The following is a 21,321-nucleotide window of genomic DNA, read 5'->3' as shown; positions in this document are numbered from 1 at the left end:
TTTAATGTCAAAAACTGAGAAAAACATGCAGATGTGTCTTTTTATATAGTGTTTGTAAACTTCTGGTTTCAACTGTAAATCGTGACAAAGACATGACTAAAAGTCTACAATAAGATAGCATTGGTAGTGTGACTTTGTTTTGGAACAGTCTTTAGATTTTGTTGACAACATTTAATAAGAGTGCTATAAGACCCATTCATCTGAAATTCTGCAATACAATCCAGGAAGACATAGATAACATTTGCCCAGTTATTCTGGTTTGTATTTCTGTATCACTGGAGCTGGAGGCGGTTTTGTTTCTAACAGTGCATTACTGAGATGCTCTACCATTTTGTGAGAGCTCACACACTTTTAACCACACAGTCACAGTGAAAGCTATTTCTTCCTATTAGCAGCTTAGGTTTTCCCTTGAGTATTTATCCAGATTAAAAGAAAAATCTTAAGAGTCTGTTTGTTCCATGTATTCGCCAATCAGTCTGAATGTCCTCCATTGAAATCAATAAATAATCTGCCGAGAGACATTTCACAAACAAGCAGCCAAGATACTTGCTTGTGTTTTCTCCAAAGTGCATTTATTTTCATTCTATGTTTGGTTTTCATAAATTAGAGATGGAAGTCTAAATCAATATTCGGTCCAAGGAAGTGTGGACGCCAGGAGAAAATAAGGTCCTTCTGATCTCCAAAGAAGCTACAGTTACGTGTGACTGTGAAGTGTGAGTTGCTCTGAGATTTCAGCTCTACTGCAAGAAGCTGAAATGATAGTAGGAGCAGAATACAATCCAGCATAGATACAGCAGATAACCATGAGAACATGAAGCACAGATACAGAAAGATACAAGGCAGGTGCACATATTATTGAAGGCTGGACCGGGATAAGTGAACTTCATTTTGTCTTAGCCTCATTCTGATCTCTGTCGCCTGTGCACGAGGCAAGTGCCTTTAAGGGAACCTTAAAATAACAGCTCTGCCTCGGAGATGTGATGAATGTAACAGGTGCAGAGATTATTTCCAGGCCATGTGTGTGCGTCTGTGTGTAACAGCAAGAGGGGGAGAGAGAATGCAGAAAAGGAGAGAGCACATTGATGTCCCTGCTACGTCTCCTTAGCCTGTGAAACTTACAGCAGATTGCCTTCGAGCAACCTAAATACTAAAGAAAAAAAGAGAAGAAAGATCGGAGAAGAGAAGAGGGTGTACACATCAAGGGTTATTTACATCAATTTCTTGCTATTGACGGAAAAAAAGCCTCACCACACAAATGATGTGGCCTAATTTTTTCATGCAAGAGGAGGAGCAGCGCTTCTCGGGAAGAGGTAGAGGACAACGTGGAAAAGGCTTGACTGATGCACAAGAGGGCAAGATCAAATTGGCCTTTTTTGTGGCCCTTGTTGGGGTGACACTGTCTGTGCTAGCTGTTGGGACAGAGTTTTGGGTGGAGGTGAATACCTATAAGCAGAACCACAGTATGACATGTGAAGCTGCCCATTTTGGGCTATGGAAGTTCTGCTACAAGAAACTGTGGATCTCGGATGTGGATGAATACCGTCCAACTTGTGGCCCGGCAGAGCTACCTGGAGGTATAGTACTTTTATTACATGTTGTAGTTGTGCTGTTGTTATACAAGACCCCACACAACTGGCATTGTAAAGTTTAGAGGTGAGTAGATCAATCTCACAAAAGTAAATGTCCAAATAGATAAACCCACTGAATTCGAATGTAACAAATTAAGCAAAATGGTCCATAAACTAACGAAAGAATTCAGTGTTATTTCTATTTCATGCATTCAGTGATTCTAATTATAACTTACGGATAAATCTTTGTGGATGGCTTGTTGGATGACTGTGGATTCTAAACATGTCTTGTTAAAGATGGATAAGAATACAGTTGTTAGGGATGGATTTAATGGACAGAATAATTCAGCTCTAGTTGCTCTGCAAAATAACCTTTCTAGCAATCTACACATGTATTTTTGCATACACAACATTTGACAATGCACCTGTTGATGTTCTTTTGCAATGTGTTTGTCCAAAGAGCGTTGCTAGGTTTCAATATTTCTCATCGAATACTTATTTTTAATCATTTCAAAATAGTCAGTCGGAGGATTCCTAAAAGTGGTCATGAAAAATGAAGAAGTAAACTGAGTAGGTGCCATATCAGAAGCTTATTCTTTAAAAAGAAAAAAAAAAAAAAAGTAGAGTCAAGCTATTCCCTCCGTTGTGGCTGTTTTCTTTTGCTATTTAAAGCAGGTTCCTACATAAAATAGCTTGACATATGTTCATCCAGATGCACCTTGTTTGCCTTTCAAGATGCTACATATACCATGGTAAATATGTTGAGAAAGTATCTCGAATATACTGGGTATGTGAATTAAGGTTTCAAACGGGCAACCAGTTTTTGTTAAGGTAAAATTGTAGGAGTATAGAATCCAAAATACTCCAATGTTCCCCATGGAGAAAAGGAATTTTGAAACAATCACAAAAACTGCGACATTAGTGGTAGTAAGCGCTTACAACTTCTACGAAGAAGGACAGAAGTCACACTGACCTCAATAGTCGATATCCACGAATAATCACTAGGTAGCATTCTTCACATTCCACATGGCATGTATTTTCTGTCCTGCAAGGCAAATTCTTGTGTGTCTTTGTTTGAATTCAAGTTACCATAATAAAATTTTAAATAATGGAACATTTTCAACATTTTGCTGCATTCAGTTTTGACTTTAACCTAGAATTTCTTAAGCTATTTTTCTTTTGGTTGGGAAGTTACCCATTTTTTTCCCTTCGGTAATACTCCTCCGATCCCTTGTGACAGCTTTTATTCATATGTCTATAATAATCATTAAAGGAAAGTTCATAATAAGAGAATATTTCATCTTTTATCATTTTACGAAAGAATATCCTATTTCATCTTAGAATGATAATAATGTGAAGCTATAAAGCAGTAATGTGGGAAAATTGTCTAAATATTTCACATTCATATATCTAAATGGATGAAATATGTCAAGAACTGATGCTTCTAGGTGACCTGAAAAGACTCCCAGGAAGTTTTAGTGCCTCAACAGTTGTAAAGTAATATGTACAACATCAGAAATGTTTCTAAACACTTAATAAAAGTTAGCCTACTATTTTTGACATGTTGAAATGGAAACAATTGATATTTGAGAAGCACTTGTAGTTTCTAGTACACCTTTATTGTGAGCAAGAATTCGATATTGGTGATAACCCAAGAGATTATTTCACAGAAAGAAAATGTGAATTCGGTTCCATGCATACACTCACTAAAGAGAAACCAAGTTAAAAGGAAGCTATTACTCAAGAAGGTGAACTATTTAAATATCAAAATATTTTTCATAAATGACAAATTTCCTTTTCTGGTGGTCGGGACACCTAAAGTATATATTGTGTCAAATAAATGTATATATTTATAAGGCAATAAGCAAACAAAAACGGCACTGTCTGAGCAAAGCTGAGGCTACTCCACTCCTGGAGCCAGGTGTCATTCAACAGCCATTAGGCTATCAGCCACACATCGTAAAACCGGGTGCTCTTCAAAAGAAAAAACAGACGATTCCACTGGTGAATGCAAGAAAAAAGAATATGCTGACCCGTAGAAGTGCAAGCACAGCACGAAACGGCCGTCGTTTGCTCCTGCTCACAAGAGCTCCTTTCCTCACTCCCCCGGCCATGAAGTTTTTATGAAGATGAAATAAAGTTGGGAATTTTAGACCAGTGAGTGCATTCCCTTTTTTCTTGCAAATACCAGTATATATTTATAAGTTAGAATAGATGTTAGATTAATATTGTTCTAATAGTCATAGAGATAGTGAAAAATTTGTGAAAATTCTTTTTTTTTATTTTTTTTATTCTGAAATGATTTATGCAAAAAAATGACATATTAATTAAAGATTCTGGGTGACTTGGGATTCTGGTGCTTTCAATTTCTCAAAAAAAAAAAGAAAAAATTATGAGCCATGCCTGACCTGGCTTGTGATGGCAACCAACAGAGGAGAATCCAAAGCAGTGTCCACTCGGTTAGGTTTACACGACCTAATAAGGCTGATGGAAGGGTTTTTCTACTCTAGTCTCCATTTCACTATCAATTATTATATTTGTGGTTATAAGATATAAGGCACAACAGCTTACCCATGACCGAGAAGTCCTGGTTTATATGATCCTGGAGGATATTTGTCCAGCCGGTGATTGCGGCAAAGTAGAAGCACATGAGGGGGAGGGTGAGGTTCAGCCCGACCATCCAGGTGATGAAATTCAAAATTTTATTGGGTGAAAAACATAAAATTTAAAAACAAAACCTGACGCATTTCTGGTACGTAGGACTAAGGGCAATGCCGTACCAGAAATATGTCAGGTTTTGTTTTTAAATTTTATGTTTTTCACCCAATAAAATTTTGAATTGTATCCCTTGAATGGTCATGCTTGACCTCCCCCTCCCCTCCTGTGCTCCTATTATATCTGTGCTACAATATATTTGAGTATTAACCAAAATGAAGTAAGGATTGGCACAGTAAAATGTTAAAATGTCACTTTTATTATGATATAAAAATTGGTTAATATTTTTGCACATGTCACAGTACATAGAGTAGTTATAACCTATGATGATAACCTATCAAAAACCTAATATCACATTTACATCCATAACCAAACCTAATAATTCAACATGTCTTTTAGCTTGCTGTTGTGCAACCTTACCCTACTCTTTTTGGTAGAAATCTGTTATGTTAGACTCATTTATAATTTTACATTCATGAATTGCTCATGCAAGGGCTTGGCTCTCGGCCTTTATTGGTTTTATATCTAGACTTTGATTATGGCAATCTGAATGTTTACTTATGATTTTTTCAGATTTGTTTTTTAAATAGAAGAGACCAATTTGCTTTTTTAAAGAAATATTCCTTTCTGATATGGGTTGGCTTAAGTTCTACCTTTCAATCATTCATGAACTTGTTATCAAAAATGAATTGATGGCTTAGGGTACGTTCACACAGGACTTTTTTGCTGCGTATTTTTGCTGCGTTTTTTTATGCTAATTTTCAGCTGCTTTTTACAGTACCAGCAAAGCCTATGAGATTTCAGAAATCTCATGCACACACATTGGGTTTTTGTTTGATCAGTATTTTCTGCTTTGCTGCGTTTTTTGGACATAGGGCATGTCACTTCTTTCAGCGTTTTTGCTGCGTTTTTGCAGCGTTTTTTCACCCATTGACATGAATGGGTGATGGAAAAAACGCTGCAAAAACGCTGCAAAAACGCATGTAGCATTATTTGCTGCGGTTTTTGTGCAGAAAAATCATGGCCAGCAGGAAGTGATCTCACAGCCAAGAGCTTAGGGGTGTGGTTAGTGAGGTGTGAAGAGCCATTGTGAGCCATAGTGAGGTGTGAAGAGCCATTGTGAGCCATTGTGAGGTGTGAAGAGCCATTGTGAGGTGTCCTGACTGTGATCTATTGTGAGGGAGTTTCTGGTAGTGAGGTGTTAGCCATGTCTTGGTATAGGAGGATGAGCATTAATGTTTCCCAACTAATCATGGAGGTAATATTTTTTTTAATTTGTGATATATCTATCTATCTATCCGATTGTTTGCAATGGTACACTTTGCGATGCTCATGTGCTGTTATGTACATGTTCATGTGTTCTGCATGTGTATGTTTGTATCTTCCTTGCCATGAATGTTGGCTTCATTTCATCTTGCATTTGGTAATTACTTTTTCATTTATTTTTCCAAGGTGGAAGCAATGCCTGTAATTTGGGATGTAGCTTGCCCAAACTACAGTGATCGTCAAAAAAAGGCCGATGCATGGCATGTAATTCGCCGTAAATTGTTCCCCCGCTGGGATGAAGGAAGCGATGCTAAGCTCCACTGGGGTCACTCAACTTTATTATCATGCACAAATAGACAAAAAAAAACACCAAAACCGCACAAAAAATGCATCTATAAGCAGCTGAAAATTGGCATAAAAAAACGCAGCAAAAATACGCAGCAAAAAAGTCCTGTGTGAACTTACCCTTATAGTTACATAGTTACATAGTTAGTAAGGCAGAAAAAAGACATTTGTCCATCCAGTTCAGCCTATATTCCATCTTAATAAATCCCCAGATCTACGTCCTTCTACAGAACCTAATAATTGTATGATACAATATTGTTCTGCTCCAGGAAGACATACAGGCCTCTCCTGAACCCCTTGACTGAGTTCGCCATCACCGCCTCCTCAGGCAAGCAATTCCAGATTCTCACTGCCCTAACAGTAAAGAATCCTCTTCTATATTGCTGGATAAACCTTCACTCCTCCAGACGCAGAGAATGCCCCCTTGTGCCCGTCACCTTCCTTGGTATAAACAGATCCTCAGCGAGATATTTGTATTGTCCCCTTATATACTTATACATGGTTATTAGATCGCCCCTCAGTCGTCTTTTTTCTAGACTAAATAATCCTAATTTTGCTAATCTCTCTGGGTATTGTAGTTCCCCATCCCCTTTATTAATTTTGTTGCCCTCCTTTGTACTCGCTCTAGTTCCATTATATCCTTCTTGAGCACCGGTGCCCAAAACTGGACACAGTACTCCATGATAACCACCCATACTTTTGCAGTGTCGGCTTCATCATGGAGTTCAGAGAAGCCTGTTGTTATTTGGATATTTCCGGTTGTGTTGGCCTTGACATGAGCCTGCTTTTGGCAAGTAGATCAATGTTCCAAGCACTTTACTTTAGGAGATGATGACTTCCATCGTCAAGTCCCCAAATCTTCTAAAGGCCTTTGTAACCTTTTCCAGCCTGATGTCTTACAAGATATATTTCTCTTTTCTTTTTGCATTCCTTTAAATCACGGCAGCGTTTTTGTGGGAAGAAAATTTGTAGGTTTAATCAACAAGGATTACAATTAGTATTATAATGAAGATTAAATAAAATTATAGGAAGAATTTAGTCTCAGATCTTGAAGTGGTAAAGTTAGTTGACAAATTTAAAAGGAGTTATTATTTTTTTACAATGATTACATGAGTGTTAACTTACACAAAGTCATTAACGTTACATCAATCTTATTTGTTACCCTATATGTGATAAAAGAACATACTTTGCTAGGCTGAAAAAAGGTCTATCCTACAATGTTGGTCCAAAGTACCGTATATTTTGTACTGCAGGACCTCAGGTAATTAAAATTTCTCTGTTGGTGTAAAGAATTGGATATTACAAATTTCAATGCAGGACGGTAGGATAGGGAGGTAACAGATATATTGCAGATCTATTGAAATATGTTTATTATACACTTAATATGCACAACATTTCTGCATGTACCATCAACTCACATTGATGCCATATACACATACAGCGTTGCTACATACACACAAACATGCAGTACTGGTACACACAATTCTGCTACATACACAGCTCAGTTACATGCGCACACCCACAGCTCTGCTAAATACACACACTTTGTTACATCAACACACAGCTATGCTACATCAACACACTCACGCACATCAAAACTCATACTTATGATGCAATTTACATTTTGAACTTCTTTCTAGACATGTGACTGATCACCTAAATGGCCCTTATAAATAGTCAGGACCTAAACAATCTGTGCTTTAGTGATGTGCAAGTCCTGATAGCAATCTCTCCTGCCCTGCAATGATCAGGCTGATACTTGTTGGACATAGCTCTTTCAGTGTTCACCATTCTCCTCAATTATAGAGAATTGCCTCCGGACTGTACGATGCCTACTTTTTTTGGCAAGATTATTTTTAGAGTCCAAAAATACAGTAATTTAAACTCTCTCCTTAGACAAAGGCCAACATTTCTCATGTTAGAATCCACAAATTCCTAAATCAACAACCTTTCTTTGGGAATCTTGTAACCATAACTGGCAATATTATTGTAATCAAGAACACTTTTAATCTCTTTCAGTACTATGTGCTTTCCTTTACAAGGAAAAAGGTAAAAAAATGTTTACTTCTGTCACCCAATTCTATGATGTTGTAGAAACATTCTTTCTCCTACACAAACAATGCCTATTGTTACAGTTACAGTCCTGGGAATAAACAGATGATGGGAGAGATTTATGTCGATTTTTGGACTGTATGTGCAATAATTATAGTTCATTTTTAACATATAAAATATTGATCTGTTGTGATCTGGCAGTGATATATTTTTCTTTTAATGAAAATAACACATAACTCAGTTTTAAAAACAATTGTCTGTCTGATAATGAAATGACAGGCTAAGTCTCCCCAGATCGAGATACACTTTTTATAGTCACTGTTGGTTCTGGTAAAATATTAGGATCCTATAACTGGGTGTGACGCTGGTCGCTTCTCAAGGCTAAGCCATGAGTCAGAGTGGTCAGGGAGTCCAAGGTCAGAAGCCAGGAGGGTACGTCATAAACAGAAGGAAGAGACAAAAGCGTAGTCAGGGAACGTTCTGAGGTCAGAGTACCGGGAGGATAACGGATCAGAGCTTAAGGGGTTAAACAGGTGGATGTTCAGAATAAAGTCCAAGGTCAAGCAACAGATCAAGCTTATAGAACTCAAGGTACAGGGAGCACAAAGCACAAACCTCACAAGATAAATGTACGTCTGGCAGTGGTCTGAGAGAAGCTGCTCAGTTAAGTAGCATGGCAATTACCTGGGATAGTGAACACCTGGAGACAGCCGACGCCTCCCAGTCACAGATTGGATAGTTGAGCTGTCAATAAACACACTGACAGCTCAGCACATGCCTGTACAAGATTGGATGGTCATGCTGTCAATCAAAGTACTGACAGCTTCAACACACCCCTGTACCAGATTGGATGGCCGAGCTGTCAGTAGCTGCATCCCAGACACCATGAGGGGTGGAACCATGACACCAGGGCTGTTAATTATTTAGAAACAAACCTTTACCTGTTACAATGACAGAACTATTGACATGAGATCACCAAACGTGATATTAAGTGAGTTAAACTTGCTACTAAAATCCGACCCAATGAATATCGGCCAAGGTGCACAATACCAGGGCAGAATAGAACAGCACTTTTGAGTTTTTTAGAGTCACGTGTTGTATCCTACGATCGAGCCAGCAAGCAGCTTTTAGGAAGATCATATGACATGTTCTCCATGGATCATCACAAGATCCTTTTAAGTGCTGTTGATGATGAGCTTTATTAGAAGTTCTCGTGTTTGGCACTTTGAGTGACTTTTTATTTTGTTTTACTACTATAATTTTGCCCTAATTTACAGAGGCCTGCCTCTTTGTCTATAAACAGGCTAAAGCAAGATAATCCGAGAAAGGTATTTATTAATATCAGCAATACCTCTTTAGGCTATGTGCACACGTCAGGATTCCTTGCAGAAATTTCCTAAACAAAACCGGACATTTTCTGCAAGAAATCTGCATGCTTTTTTTTCATGTATTTCTCATGTGTTTTGCGCGTTTTTTTGCGGATTTTTTGCGTTTGCTTTCGGAGGTTCCCAATGCAATAATAAGTGGGAAATCCGCAAAAAATTCGCAAAATTAATGAACATGCTGCGTTTTTTTACTGTGATGCGTTTTTTTAGTGGAAAAAAAATGCAACATATGCACAAAAATTGCGGAATGCATTATAAATGATGGGATGCATATGTATGCGTTTTTTAAGCGTTTTTATCGCGTTTTTACAGCGGAAAAACCTGAATGCATGCACACAGCCTTAATCAATTGCACATATTCAGTACCAAACCAAAAAAGTACATGAGAACAAAAAACAAAACAATTTTCATACAGCATTACTAGGGAGGGCTAACATTACATTGCATTCCTATCACAAGATACATACTGTGTAAAGCAGCTCAAAGTTAATATTTCCGCCATGCCAAGTCTGGTTGTAAATCAACACAGTATACTAAATGTGAAAAGGTGCAGTTACTTAGAAGTTATGAATTAAAGTGGCTCCTGTCCGACCCCACATTTTCTTACAGCCTACATCAAAAATCCATGAAGTTAAAATGTCCACATTGCTACACTCCAGATCTCATCCCATCCTTGGCCATCCGCAGATGTAGTACAATGGGTCTTCATCTTCATTTTGCAACTTTTCTCTCTACATGTTTTGCTCTCTCCATGTTTTCCAAGTAGGTGGGCTCTTTCCTCATAACATGCAGTCTCACACAATTGAAGGAAAGATATTGCAGCTGCATCTCCCCATTATGCAGAAAAGTGAATCTTTCACCAGGATTTTGGTACTTTATCTGAGAGCATCATAATGTAGGAAAAGAAACCCTGAATCCAGTGATGTGTCACTTTGATTACCAGGTGCAGCAGTTGTGATATAATCAGAGTTTTTAGCAGTAGTCAGAAAGCTAACCCCACCCACACCCCTGATTAGCAGCTTTCTGTTTACATTGTTTTTTTACAGTAACCTGCTAATCAGAGCTTGGGGGCAGAGGTGGACTAGATTTACAGGGGCGCCTAGTCCAGCAGTGATAATCTCCTGCTGATAAAACACTCACTGTATTGGACCAGCAGGAAACAGCCTAATAAGTGACACATCCCTGAAATCAGTGTCTTAGTCTCTACCTCACGCTGCCCTCAGATTACATAGCAAAAGCTGCAGAAAGATTCCCTTAACATTTACAGAGAAGCACTAAAAAGTAAAGTAACAGGCTGTTGGAAGGTAAAAGGGCAGTATCCCCTACATAGATAGCAGCTGTTTGTTAGGGGTACAATAAGGGAAGCATTTTGTGATCTGTAATTTGATTAAGGGTCAACAATGTTGGAATGTTCAAAGACAGAACTTCTTTAACCCCTTTACCCCCAAGGGTGGTTTGCACATTAATGACCGGGCCAATTTTTACAATTCTGAGCACTGTCCCTTTATGAGGTTATAACTCTGGAACGCTTCAACGGATCTTGATGATTCTGACATTGTTTTCTCATAACATATTGCACTTCATGATAGTGGAAACATTTATTTGATATAACCTGCTTTTATTTCTAAAAAAAATGGAAATTTGGCAAAAAATTTAAAAATTTCGCAGTTTTCCAACTTTGAAGTTTTATGCCCTTAAATCACAGAGATACAGTACAGACCAAAAGTTTGGACACACCTTCTCATTTAAAGATTTTTCTGTATTTTCATGACTATGAAAATTGTACATTCACACTGAAGGCATCAAAACTATGAATTAGCACATGTGGAATTATATACTTAACAAAAAAGTGTGAAACAACTGAAATGATGTCTTATATTCTAGGTTCTTCAAAGTAGCCACCTTTTGCTTTGATGACTGCTTTGCACACTCTTGGCATTCTCTTGATGAGCTTCAAGAGGTAGTCACTGGGAATGGTTTTCACTTCACAGGTGTGCCCTGTCAGGTTTAATAAGTGGGATTTCTTGCCTTATAAATGAGGTTGGGACCATCAGTTGTGTTGTGCAGAAGTCTGGTGGATACACAGCTGATAGTCCTACTGAGTAGACTATTAGGCTATGTGCACACATCGCTTTTTTTCCGTGTTTTTTTGCCGTTTTTCGCTATAAAAACGCTATAAAACCACTAAAAAAACGCTCACATTAAGCATCCTACTTAATAGAATGCAATCTGCATTTTTTGTGCACATGCTGCGTTGTTTTCCTGAGCAGAAGCGCTTTCCAGAAAAAAATGCAGCATGTTCATTAATTTGCAGATTCCGCACACCTAGGAATGCATTGATCTGCTTTCTTCCCGCATGGGGCTATGCCCACCATGCGGGAAGTAAGCAGATCATGTGCGGTTGGTACCCAGGGTGGAGGAGAGGAGACTTTCCTCCACGGACTGGGGACCATATAATTGGTAAATAAAAAAAGAATTAAAATAAAAAATTGTGATATACTCACCTTCTGATGGCCCTGGAGTCTTCCCGCCTCTCAGTGGTGCATGCTGCCGCTTCCGTTCCCAGGGATGCTGTGTGTGTGAAGGACCTGTGATGACGTCGCGGACCGCGATGACGTCACGGTCACGTGACCGTGATGTCATCGCAGGTCCTGCACACACAGTATCTATAGGAACGGAAGCCGCTGAGGAGATCGGGGGCCATCAGAAGGTGAGTATAACCATTTTTTTATTTTTTTATTATTTTTAACATTATATCTTTTTACTGCTGATGCTGCATAAGCAGCATCAACAGTAAAAAGTTGGTCACACTTGTCAAACACTATGTTTGACAAGTGTGACCAACCTGTCAATCAGTTTTCCAAGCGATGCTACAGATCGCTTGGAAAACGCTAGCATTATGCAAGCTAATTATGCTTGCAAAATGCTAGGAATATGCATGCAATTCCGCATGCGATATACCCACAGCAGGAGTTGCAGAATTTCCCCGGAAATTTCCGCGGCAATTCTGCAACGTGTGCACTTAGCCTTAGAATTTGTATTATGGCAAGAAATGTCAGAAAGGGGTTAAAGCATATGTGTCACAAGATAGCACAATACAAACTATGTACATTACTACATACACTTCAAAAGGAGCCTGGAGACCCACCTCTTCGGACAAGCCTACAACCTGCAGTAACCACCGATCGACCAAACCACTGCACAACCAGCTCTATCCTCACCTACTGTATCCTCACCCATCCCTTGTAGATTGTGAGCCTTCGCGGGCAGGGTCCTCTCTCCTCCTGTACCAGATATGACTTGTATTGTTTAAGATTATTGTACTTGTCTGTATTATGTATACCCCTCCTCACATGTAAAGCGCCATGGAATAAATGGTGCTATAACAATAAATAATAATAATAATAGATATCTTAGAAAATATGTTGCTGTGTATTTACTTTGAAAAGCAATGGGGATAAATAATCCATTCTGACTATTAAAACCCTTAACCCATGGAGCATTTTCCTTTTTTGCATTTTCGTTTTTTGCTCCTTTTCTTCTCACAGCCATAACTTTTTTTATTTTCATATCACGATGTGTGGCTTGTTTTTTGCGGGACAAGTTGCACTTTTGAACAGCACAATAGGTTTTAACATATCGTTTACTGGAAAACGGGAAAAAAAGTTCCATTTGTGGTGAAATTACAAAAAAGTGAAATTCCACAGGGGTTTTTTTGCTAGGTTCACTAAATTCTAAAACTGACCTGCCATTTTGATTCTCCAGGTCATTACGAGTTCATAGACACCAAACATGTCTACGTTATTTTTTATTCAAATGGAGAAAGAAAAATCCACAATTTGTTAAAAAATAAATGGCGCCATTTTCCAAAACCTGTAGTGTCTCCAGTTTTCATGATCTCGGGTTGAGTGAGGGCTTATTTTTTGTGCGCCGGGTTGGTGTTTTTATTGATAAATTTTGGTTTTTTTCTTGTTACGTCGTTTACCGATGGTTGAGGTTAATTTTTTTATATTTATTAATCGGGCGACTCTGAATGTGGTGATACCAAATATGTGTGTATTTCATGTTTTTATTGTTTTATTTTTAATGGGGCAAAAGTGTGGTGATTTGAACTTTCACATTTTTTAAACTTTTTTCAAAAACATTTTTTCTACTTTTTTCATGCTTTAATAGTCACCATGGGAGACTAGAAGCTGCAGTTGTCTGATTGCCTCTGATACACACAGGCGATGATCAGACCATAGCAATCTGGCAATGTCAATCACAGTGGTCTGCTCCATACTTGTCATTAGTAAATAGATCAACTGACCGAACAATATATATATATATATATATATATATATATATATATATATATATATATATATAAATAGTTTGTAGCCAAAAAAAGTCAAATATACAATAGATCAATGGCCAAACTTATATGTGCTAAAAAACAGGGAAATGTGAAATATGTGAAATATGAATAGCATACTGGCTTATGAACTTTATGAACAAACACATGAGATTTTTAGCACAAGATTTGCAAACGTTGTGAGCCCATTCACCAAAACGTCAAGGTAATCTCAGATCGAATGGGTAACTACACTGACTGTCTGGTGTGAACACTTACCTATGGTATCTGAGCTGAATGCCTAATGTGAACACTTGCTTATGGCTAATGACAGGGTAAAGCCTACTTATATAGGAGGCTCAGAACCAACTGTGTTGTGATGTAATACTTGTCATTGTCATGCCGACCCATCGGTGAATAGCGATTATGTGACGTGGTCACCGATAAGCGGAGCAAGTGATGTGCTCCCTGCAAGCGTGAGTTAAACGTTCCTGTCAGAAATTGACAGCGGCATCTAACTAGTTAACAGCCACTGGTGGATCGCGATTCCACCCCTGGCTGTTGCGGGCACATGTCAGCTGTATAGATCAGGTGTCATGTGCCAGGAAAGGTGTGGGCTCAGCACCAGAGCTCGCACAAAACAGAGGGAATCCGACATATGTGTATTATTAAGGCACATGTCAGAAAGGGGTTAAACTTATTCTTCGCCCACCGAGCATGAGTGACAGCTCTTCAGTCTTCCTCCAAGTCAGTAAAAGCTGCAGCGATCAATCACAACGGGTGGGCGGAGACCACATAAACACCTATAGCAGATCTATTTATTAAAGGGGTTATCTATAACTTTACCATTGATGGCCTTTCCTTCATATGTCATCAATGTCTAATAAGTGGAGGTGTGGCACCTGACACCCCTATTGATGAGCTTCTCCCAGTATTGGTGGTGGCACAGTTCTGTCAATGGAATAGTGTCCATGGCTGGGGACTACTATTGATATGAATACGGGGCAGATATGCAGTATCAGGCCATGGCCACTATACAGTAGACAGAACTGTGCAGCTCAGTAACTGAGTAGTTCTGGCCACCATCAACAGCAGGAATGGCTGATCGGCAGGGCTGCTGGGTACCACACTCCCAACAATCTGACATTGACGACCAATTCTAAGGATTGGCCATCAGTGTTAAAGTCTGCAACCCTTTTAATGTGACAGATGACAGATCGTCATTAAAGGAGTAACCAACCACTACTGTACAACTCCTACTTAATGAATTCAGTGCTCCACAGAAAATGAAAACAATATATACGTATATATCTTCCAGCAACATCATTCCAGGAAAGTCGGGGCAGATATTCTTGCCTGGTAAAATCACATTGTTGTATTCTGTGACCACTGCAGCCAATCAGTGGTCACTGTTGATCAATCATTCCATCAGAATGCTCCAATCTGACAAAATAGAAAAGTCTGCATCCAGTCAGCCACAGTCGATAATTAAAGGGAAAGGTGTGCACTCTGTTGGAGTGAAGCTGGTGCAGGCTGAACCTGGATTGGATCCAGTAAATTCATAGATTTGGACAAACAACCGCACTCAGACAATGTATTCAGATTGCATCAGAAGTGTGAAGTATTTATTGAGTAACACCACAGTGGTCAATAGAGTTCTGAGGTAACGTTTCGACCCTTTGGGTCTTTATCAACCCTCACACAAAGTATCCAAGAAAGCTGGGAAGTGCGGGGGTCCGGTATGGCACGGACAGGGGGCAGCGTTCCTAGAGGCACTGTGGGTCCAGCAGGAGGGAGGAAGGCGGTAGTCGATACACAGTCGATAGGCTGCAATGATCATGTGACACCATAATGTCACATCACTCACTGGGAACAGAAAATCTGAATAAGGTGGAACGGTCTTGCTGTGGGAGGTGAATATACATACATTTTATTTTCTAAGGGGACCTGAGTTCATTAAGAGATAGACAAGCACTTTAAAGTTCAGGTGCATCTCTCTTACAAATTAAATAGCTTGTTTTTGAATATTATTAACCATTTCACGACATGCGCCATACTAGTATTGCTCATGTTGTGTCTCCCCGTTTGATGCAGACTCCTGTGCTGAGCCAACATCTTATCCGGCACATGTTAGTTGTTTTGAACAGCTGACATGTGCCCGTAACAGCCGTGGGTGGAATCGTGATCCACCCACTGCTATTAACCCATTAAATGACGCTGTCCAACTCTGACAGCAGCAGTTAACATGCGTTTACGGCAATTGTGCCAGAAATCTGCCCATCGATGAACACTGTCAAGTGGTCGTGGGTCACCGATGAGTAGGCATGACAACCAGAGGTCTCCTGCTGTCCTCTATGTTGTCAATGCTGGGTTGCTATGAGCGCCGCCCGATGATCGGTGCTCATAGCAACTGAGGTATTCTGCTACATTAGGCGATTACCAGTGATCAAAAGATCGAATCTACACTAAAATGGCATCATTAAAAACGTCAGCTCAGCATGCAAAAAATAATCCCTCACCCAACCCCAGATAATGAAAAATTGAGACGGTACGTGTATCAAATAATGACGCAATTTCTTATTTTTTTTTTACAAATTTTGGATTTTTTTTCACCACTTAAATAAAAAAGAACCAAGACATGTTTGGCTTTTATGAACTCGTAATGATCTGGAGAATCATAATGGCAGGTCAGTTTTAGTATTTGGTGAACAGGGTAAAACCAAATCCAAAAAACTGCTGTGGAATTGCCCTTTTTTTGCAATTTCACCGCACTTTGGAATTTTTCTTTCCATTTTTGAGTGCAAGATATGGTAAAATCAATGGTGTCGTTCAAAAGTACAACAAAAAACAAGCCCTCACAAGGCCACATTCACCGTAGTCAGTGATGTTTACTCAATTTTGGTGAGATATATATCTGGTTTTGGGGTGCCAATTTCAGTGATATTCTCACAAGGCCATATTGACAGAAAAATAAAAAAAGTTATGACTCTGGGAATAAGGGGAGCGAAAAACAGAAACGCAAAAACGAAAAAGGGCTCATTCTTAAAGGGGTTAAAATTAGTAATTACATGTCTATGGCTCTGGAATACCAGATGAACTAGTAAACTTTTCCTGAAGTAATTTATTTACATTTGTAGCAGTTTCTCAGTTATCTATTTTACAAAATGTGAATTAATTACTTAACTTACAGAATCACATTTTTCATGAAACCGTTTAACTGCTTTTTTTCTCATTTGTCCTCATGTCAATTTTAAAATGGCGCCAGCCGCGCCCAAGGCAGTATCAGCTATTGGTATATGTAGAGGGGATCGCCGATAGCTGCTACTGTGCAGGAATGGGTGGTGCCATCTTGGAGAAGGAATTTTTTTTTCTTGTTCTGCCTGTGCAATACAAGCTAACAGATCACTTCTATATACATCGATAGCTGATACTGCGCAAGCATGGCGGGCGCTATTTTAAGATTGATCAGGTATCACTGTTTGTAGGTTACTGTGCACAATCCTGTGTGTGAAAATGTGTTTGCCCCCTTCTTGATTTTCTATTCTTTTGCATGTTTATCACATTTAAATGTTTCAGATCAACAAACAAATGTAAATATTAGACAAAGATAACACAAGTAATCACAAACTGCAGTTTTTAAATGAAGGTCTTTATTAGTGTTGAGCGATACCGTCCGATACTTGAAAGTATCGGTATCGGAAAGTATCGGCCGATACCGGCAAAGTATCGGATCCAATCCGATACCGATACCCGATACCAATACAAGTCAATGGGACTCAAGTATCGGACGGTATCCTGTATGGTTCCCAGGGTCTGAAGGAGAGGAAACTCTCCTTCAGGCCCTGGGATCCATATAAATGTGTAAAAGTAAGAATTAAAATAAAAAATATCGCTATACTCACCTCTCCGACGCAGCCTGGACCTCAGCGAGGGAACCGGCAGCGTTGTTTGTTTAAAATTCGCGCTTTTACTTGGTTACGTGAAGTCCCGGCTTGTGATTGGTCAGGGCGGCCATGTTGCCGGGACGCGGACCAATCACAGCAAGCCGTGACGAAATTACGTCACGGCTTGCTGTGATTGGTCCGCGTCCCGGCAACATGGCCGCCATTAACCAATCACAAGCCGGGACGTCACGGGAGGCTGGACACGCGCCCATTTTAAAAAGCGCGCGTGTCCAGCCTCCAGTGACGTCTCGGCTTATGATTGGTCACGGCGCCATGTTGCCGGGACGCGGACCAATCACAGCAAGCCGTGACGAAATTACGTCACGGCTTGCTGTGATTGGTCCGCGTCCCGGCAACATGGCCGCCATTAACCAATCACAAGCCGTGACGTCACGGGAGGCTGGACACGCGCGCATTTTAAAATGGGCGCGTGTCCAGCCTCCCGTGACGTCCCGGCTTGGGATTGGTTGCGCCGCGGTCAACCAATCACAAGCCGGGAGGCTGGACACGCGCGCATTTTAAAATTTTAAAATGGGCGCGTGTCCAGCCTCCCGGCTTGTGATTGGTTGATCGCGGCGCAACCAATCACAAGCCGGGACGTCACGGGAGGCTGGACACGCGCCCATTTTAAAATGCGCGCGTGTCCAGCCTCCCGTGACGTCACGGCTTGTGATTGGTTGCGTCTCCCATGTGACTGCGACGCAACCAATCACAAAGCCGGGACGTAATTTTAAAATCCTTAAGGACCTGAAATTACGTCACGGCTTGCTGTGATTGGTTGCGTCCCGGTCACATGGGCGGCACGCAACCAATCACAAGCCGGGACTCACGTAAAGGAAAGAAAAGCGCGAATTTTAAACAAAGAACGCTGCCGCTTCCCTCGGTAAGGTGCAGGCTGCGTCGGAGAGGTGAGTATAGCAATATTTTTTATTTTAATTCTCTCTTTTACACATTTTTACATTAATGTTGTTTCGATACCGATACCCGATATCACAAAAATATCGGATCTCGGTATCGGAATTCCGATACAGCAAGTATCGGCCGATACCCGATACTTGCAGTATCGGAATGCTCAACACTAGTCTTTATTATTAAGGAAAATAGAAATCCAAACCTACAGGGCCCTGTGTGAAAAAATGATTGCCCCCTAAACCTAATAACTGGTTGGGCCAATCTTAGCAGCAAAAATTGCAACCAAGCATTTGCGATAACTGGCAAAGAGTCTTTTACAATGCTCTGGAGAAATTTTGGCCACTCATTCTTGTAGAATTGTTGTAATTCAGCTACATTGGAGGGTTTACAACCATGAACCACCTTTTTATGGTCATGCCAAAGCATTTTTATAGGATTAAGGCCAGGACTTTGACTAGGCCACTCCAAAGTCTTAGTTTTGTTTTTCTTAAGCCATTCAGGGGTGGAATTGCTGGTGTGTTTTGCATCAGTGTCCTGCTAAGTAACCCAAGTGCGCTTTAGCTTGAGGTCACGAACAGATGGGCGGACATTCTCCTTCAGGATTTTATGGCAGACATCAGAATTTATGGTTCCTTTTACCAAGGCAAGTCTTGCAGGTCCTGAAGCAGCAAACAGCCCCAGACCATCATGCTACCACCATTTTACAGTCGGTATGATGTTCCTTTTCTGAAATGCTGTGTTACTTCTACACCAGATGTAATGGGATATAAACTTTTCAAAAGTTTAACTTTTGTTTTATCAGTTCACAGATTATTCTCCCAAAAGTCTTGGGGATCAACAAGATTTTTTTTTGCTAAACTGAGATGAACCTTAATATTGTTATTGCTTAGCACAGGTTTCTGTCTTGGAGCTCTGCCATGCAGGCCATTTCTGATCAGAATCTTTATTATGGTGGAGTCATGAACACTGACCTTAACTGAAGCAAGGGAGGTCTGCAGTTCCTTGGATGTTGTTGTAGGGTCTTTGTGACCTCTTAGATGAGTCACTCGCTGCTCTCTTGGGGTAATTTTGGTCAGTTGGCCACTCCTAGGAAGGTTCATCACCACTGTTCCATGTTTTTGCCATTTGTGAATAATGACTTTCACTGTTGTCCGCTGGAGCTCCAAAGCTTGAGAAATGGCTTTATAACCTTTTCCAGACTGGTAGATTTCAATTATTTTGTTTCTCACTTGTTCCAGAATTTCTTTGCATCGCGACATGATGTTTAGCTTTTGAGAATCTTTTGATCTTCTTCACTTTCTCCGGCAGGTCCTATTTAAGTGATTGCTTGATTGAGAACAGGTGTGGCAGTAATCAGGCATGCATGTGGCTAGGGAATTTGATCTCCGCTTCCCAAAGATGTGAGAAACTCCAGTTAATTTATGTTTTAAGAAGGAAGTAAATCACTTTTTCACACAGAACCCTGTAGGTTTAGATTTATTTTTACCTTATTAATGAAGACCTTCATTTAAAACTGCATTTTGTGATTACTTGTGTTATCTTTATCTAATATTTAAATTTGTTTGTCAATCTGAAACATTTAAGTGTGGCAAACATGCAAAAGAATAGGAAATCAGGATGGGGCAAACACTTTTTCACACAACTGTACATCTATATATATGTAGTATGATTAGTCTATTTTAAAACAATTAATTAAAGGCTAAGTTTTATTAGTATCCAACCGCTATAGTTGTTCTATATATATATACTAGATGTTTCCAGCCAGCTAACGCTCGGCATGCTCATTGCTATCTAATTAACGCTGCTGGTGATTAAACTAAAGTAAATAATGACAACAATCAATAGCGTTTACGCAGGTGGTAAATTAACTTAAAACAAAGTTAATAACAATAGTGTGGTGATGTGTTGGGGGCAGGATTATGTGTGGTGATGTGATGGGGCGGGATTATGTGTGGTAATGGGGTGGGGGGCAGGATTATGTGTAGTAATGTGGTGGGGGCGGGATTATGTGTGGTGATGTAATAAGGGGGCAGGATTATGTGTGGTGATGTGGTGGGGGCAGGATTATGTGTGGTGATGGGGTGGGAGGTGGGATTAAGTGTGGTGATGGGGTGGGGGCGGGATTATGTGTGGTGATGGGTGGGGGGCGGGATTATGTGTGTTGATTTGGTGGGGGGCGGGATTATGTGTGGTGATGAGGTGGGGGGGCGGGATTATGTGTGGTGATGGGGTGTGGGGGCGGGATTATGTGTGGTGATGGGATGGGGGCAGGATTGTGTGTGGTGATGTGGTGGGGGGCGGGATTATGTGTGGTGATGTGGTGGGCAGGCGGGATTGTGTCGTGATGTGGTGGTCGGGCGGGATTATGTGTGGTGATGTGGTGGGGGTGGGATTATGTGTGGTAATGTGGTGGGGGGGTGGGAATTATGTGTGGTAATGTGGTGGGGGGCTGGATTATGTGTGGTAATGTGGTGGGGAGAGGATTATCTGTGGTAATATGGTGGGGGCGGGATTATGTGTGGTAATGTGGTGGGGGTGGGATTATCAGTAGTAATGTGGTGGGGGCGGGATTATCAGTAGTACTGTGGTGGGGGGTTAGGATTATCTGTGGTAATGTGGTGGGGGGGCAGGATTATGTGTGGTAATGGGGTGGGGGTGGGGTTATGTGTGGTGATGTGTTGGAGGGTGGGATTATGTGTGGTGATGTGGTGGGGGTGGGATTATGTGTGGTAATGTGGTGAGGGGCAGGATTATGTGTGGTAATGTGGTGGGGGGTGGGATTATGTGTGGTGATGGGCAGG

The 21,321-nt window shown here is 40.4% G+C and overlaps 1 protein-coding gene and 1 long non-coding RNA gene across 3 annotated transcripts in view; both read left to right on the top strand.

Moving 5' to 3' along the window:
• Positions 1–793: 793 nt before the first annotated feature.
• CACNG6 (calcium voltage-gated channel auxiliary subunit gamma 6) overlaps positions 794–21,321 on the top strand; it is a 274,765-nt gene continuing 254,237 nt past the window's right edge. The window contains exon 1 of the mRNA XM_077259478.1: positions 794–1,574. Within this exon, the coding sequence (XP_077115593.1) occupies positions 1,256–1,574 (319 nt within the window). The 5' untranslated portion in view covers positions 794–1,255. The remainder of the gene's footprint in view (positions 1,575–21,321) is intronic.
• The window catches only part of LOC143770149 (uncharacterized), a 75,834-nt gene continuing 59,869 nt past the window's right edge, over positions 5,357–21,321 (top strand). For both annotated transcript variants that reach the window (XR_013214557.1, XR_013214558.1), the window contains exon 1: positions 5,357–5,541. This is a non-coding gene — a long non-coding RNA (uncharacterized LOC143770149). The remainder of the gene's footprint in view (positions 5,542–21,321) is intronic.

This window comes from Ranitomeya variabilis, chromosome 4 (assembly GCF_051348905.1).
Source record: "Ranitomeya variabilis isolate aRanVar5 chromosome 4, aRanVar5.hap1, whole genome shotgun sequence".
In the NCBI taxonomy this organism is placed as follows: Eukaryota; Metazoa; Chordata; class Amphibia; order Anura; family Dendrobatidae; genus Ranitomeya; species Ranitomeya variabilis.
The sequence above is the reverse complement of the archived record's forward strand: the minus strand, read 5'-3'. Positions and strand labels throughout refer to the sequence as shown.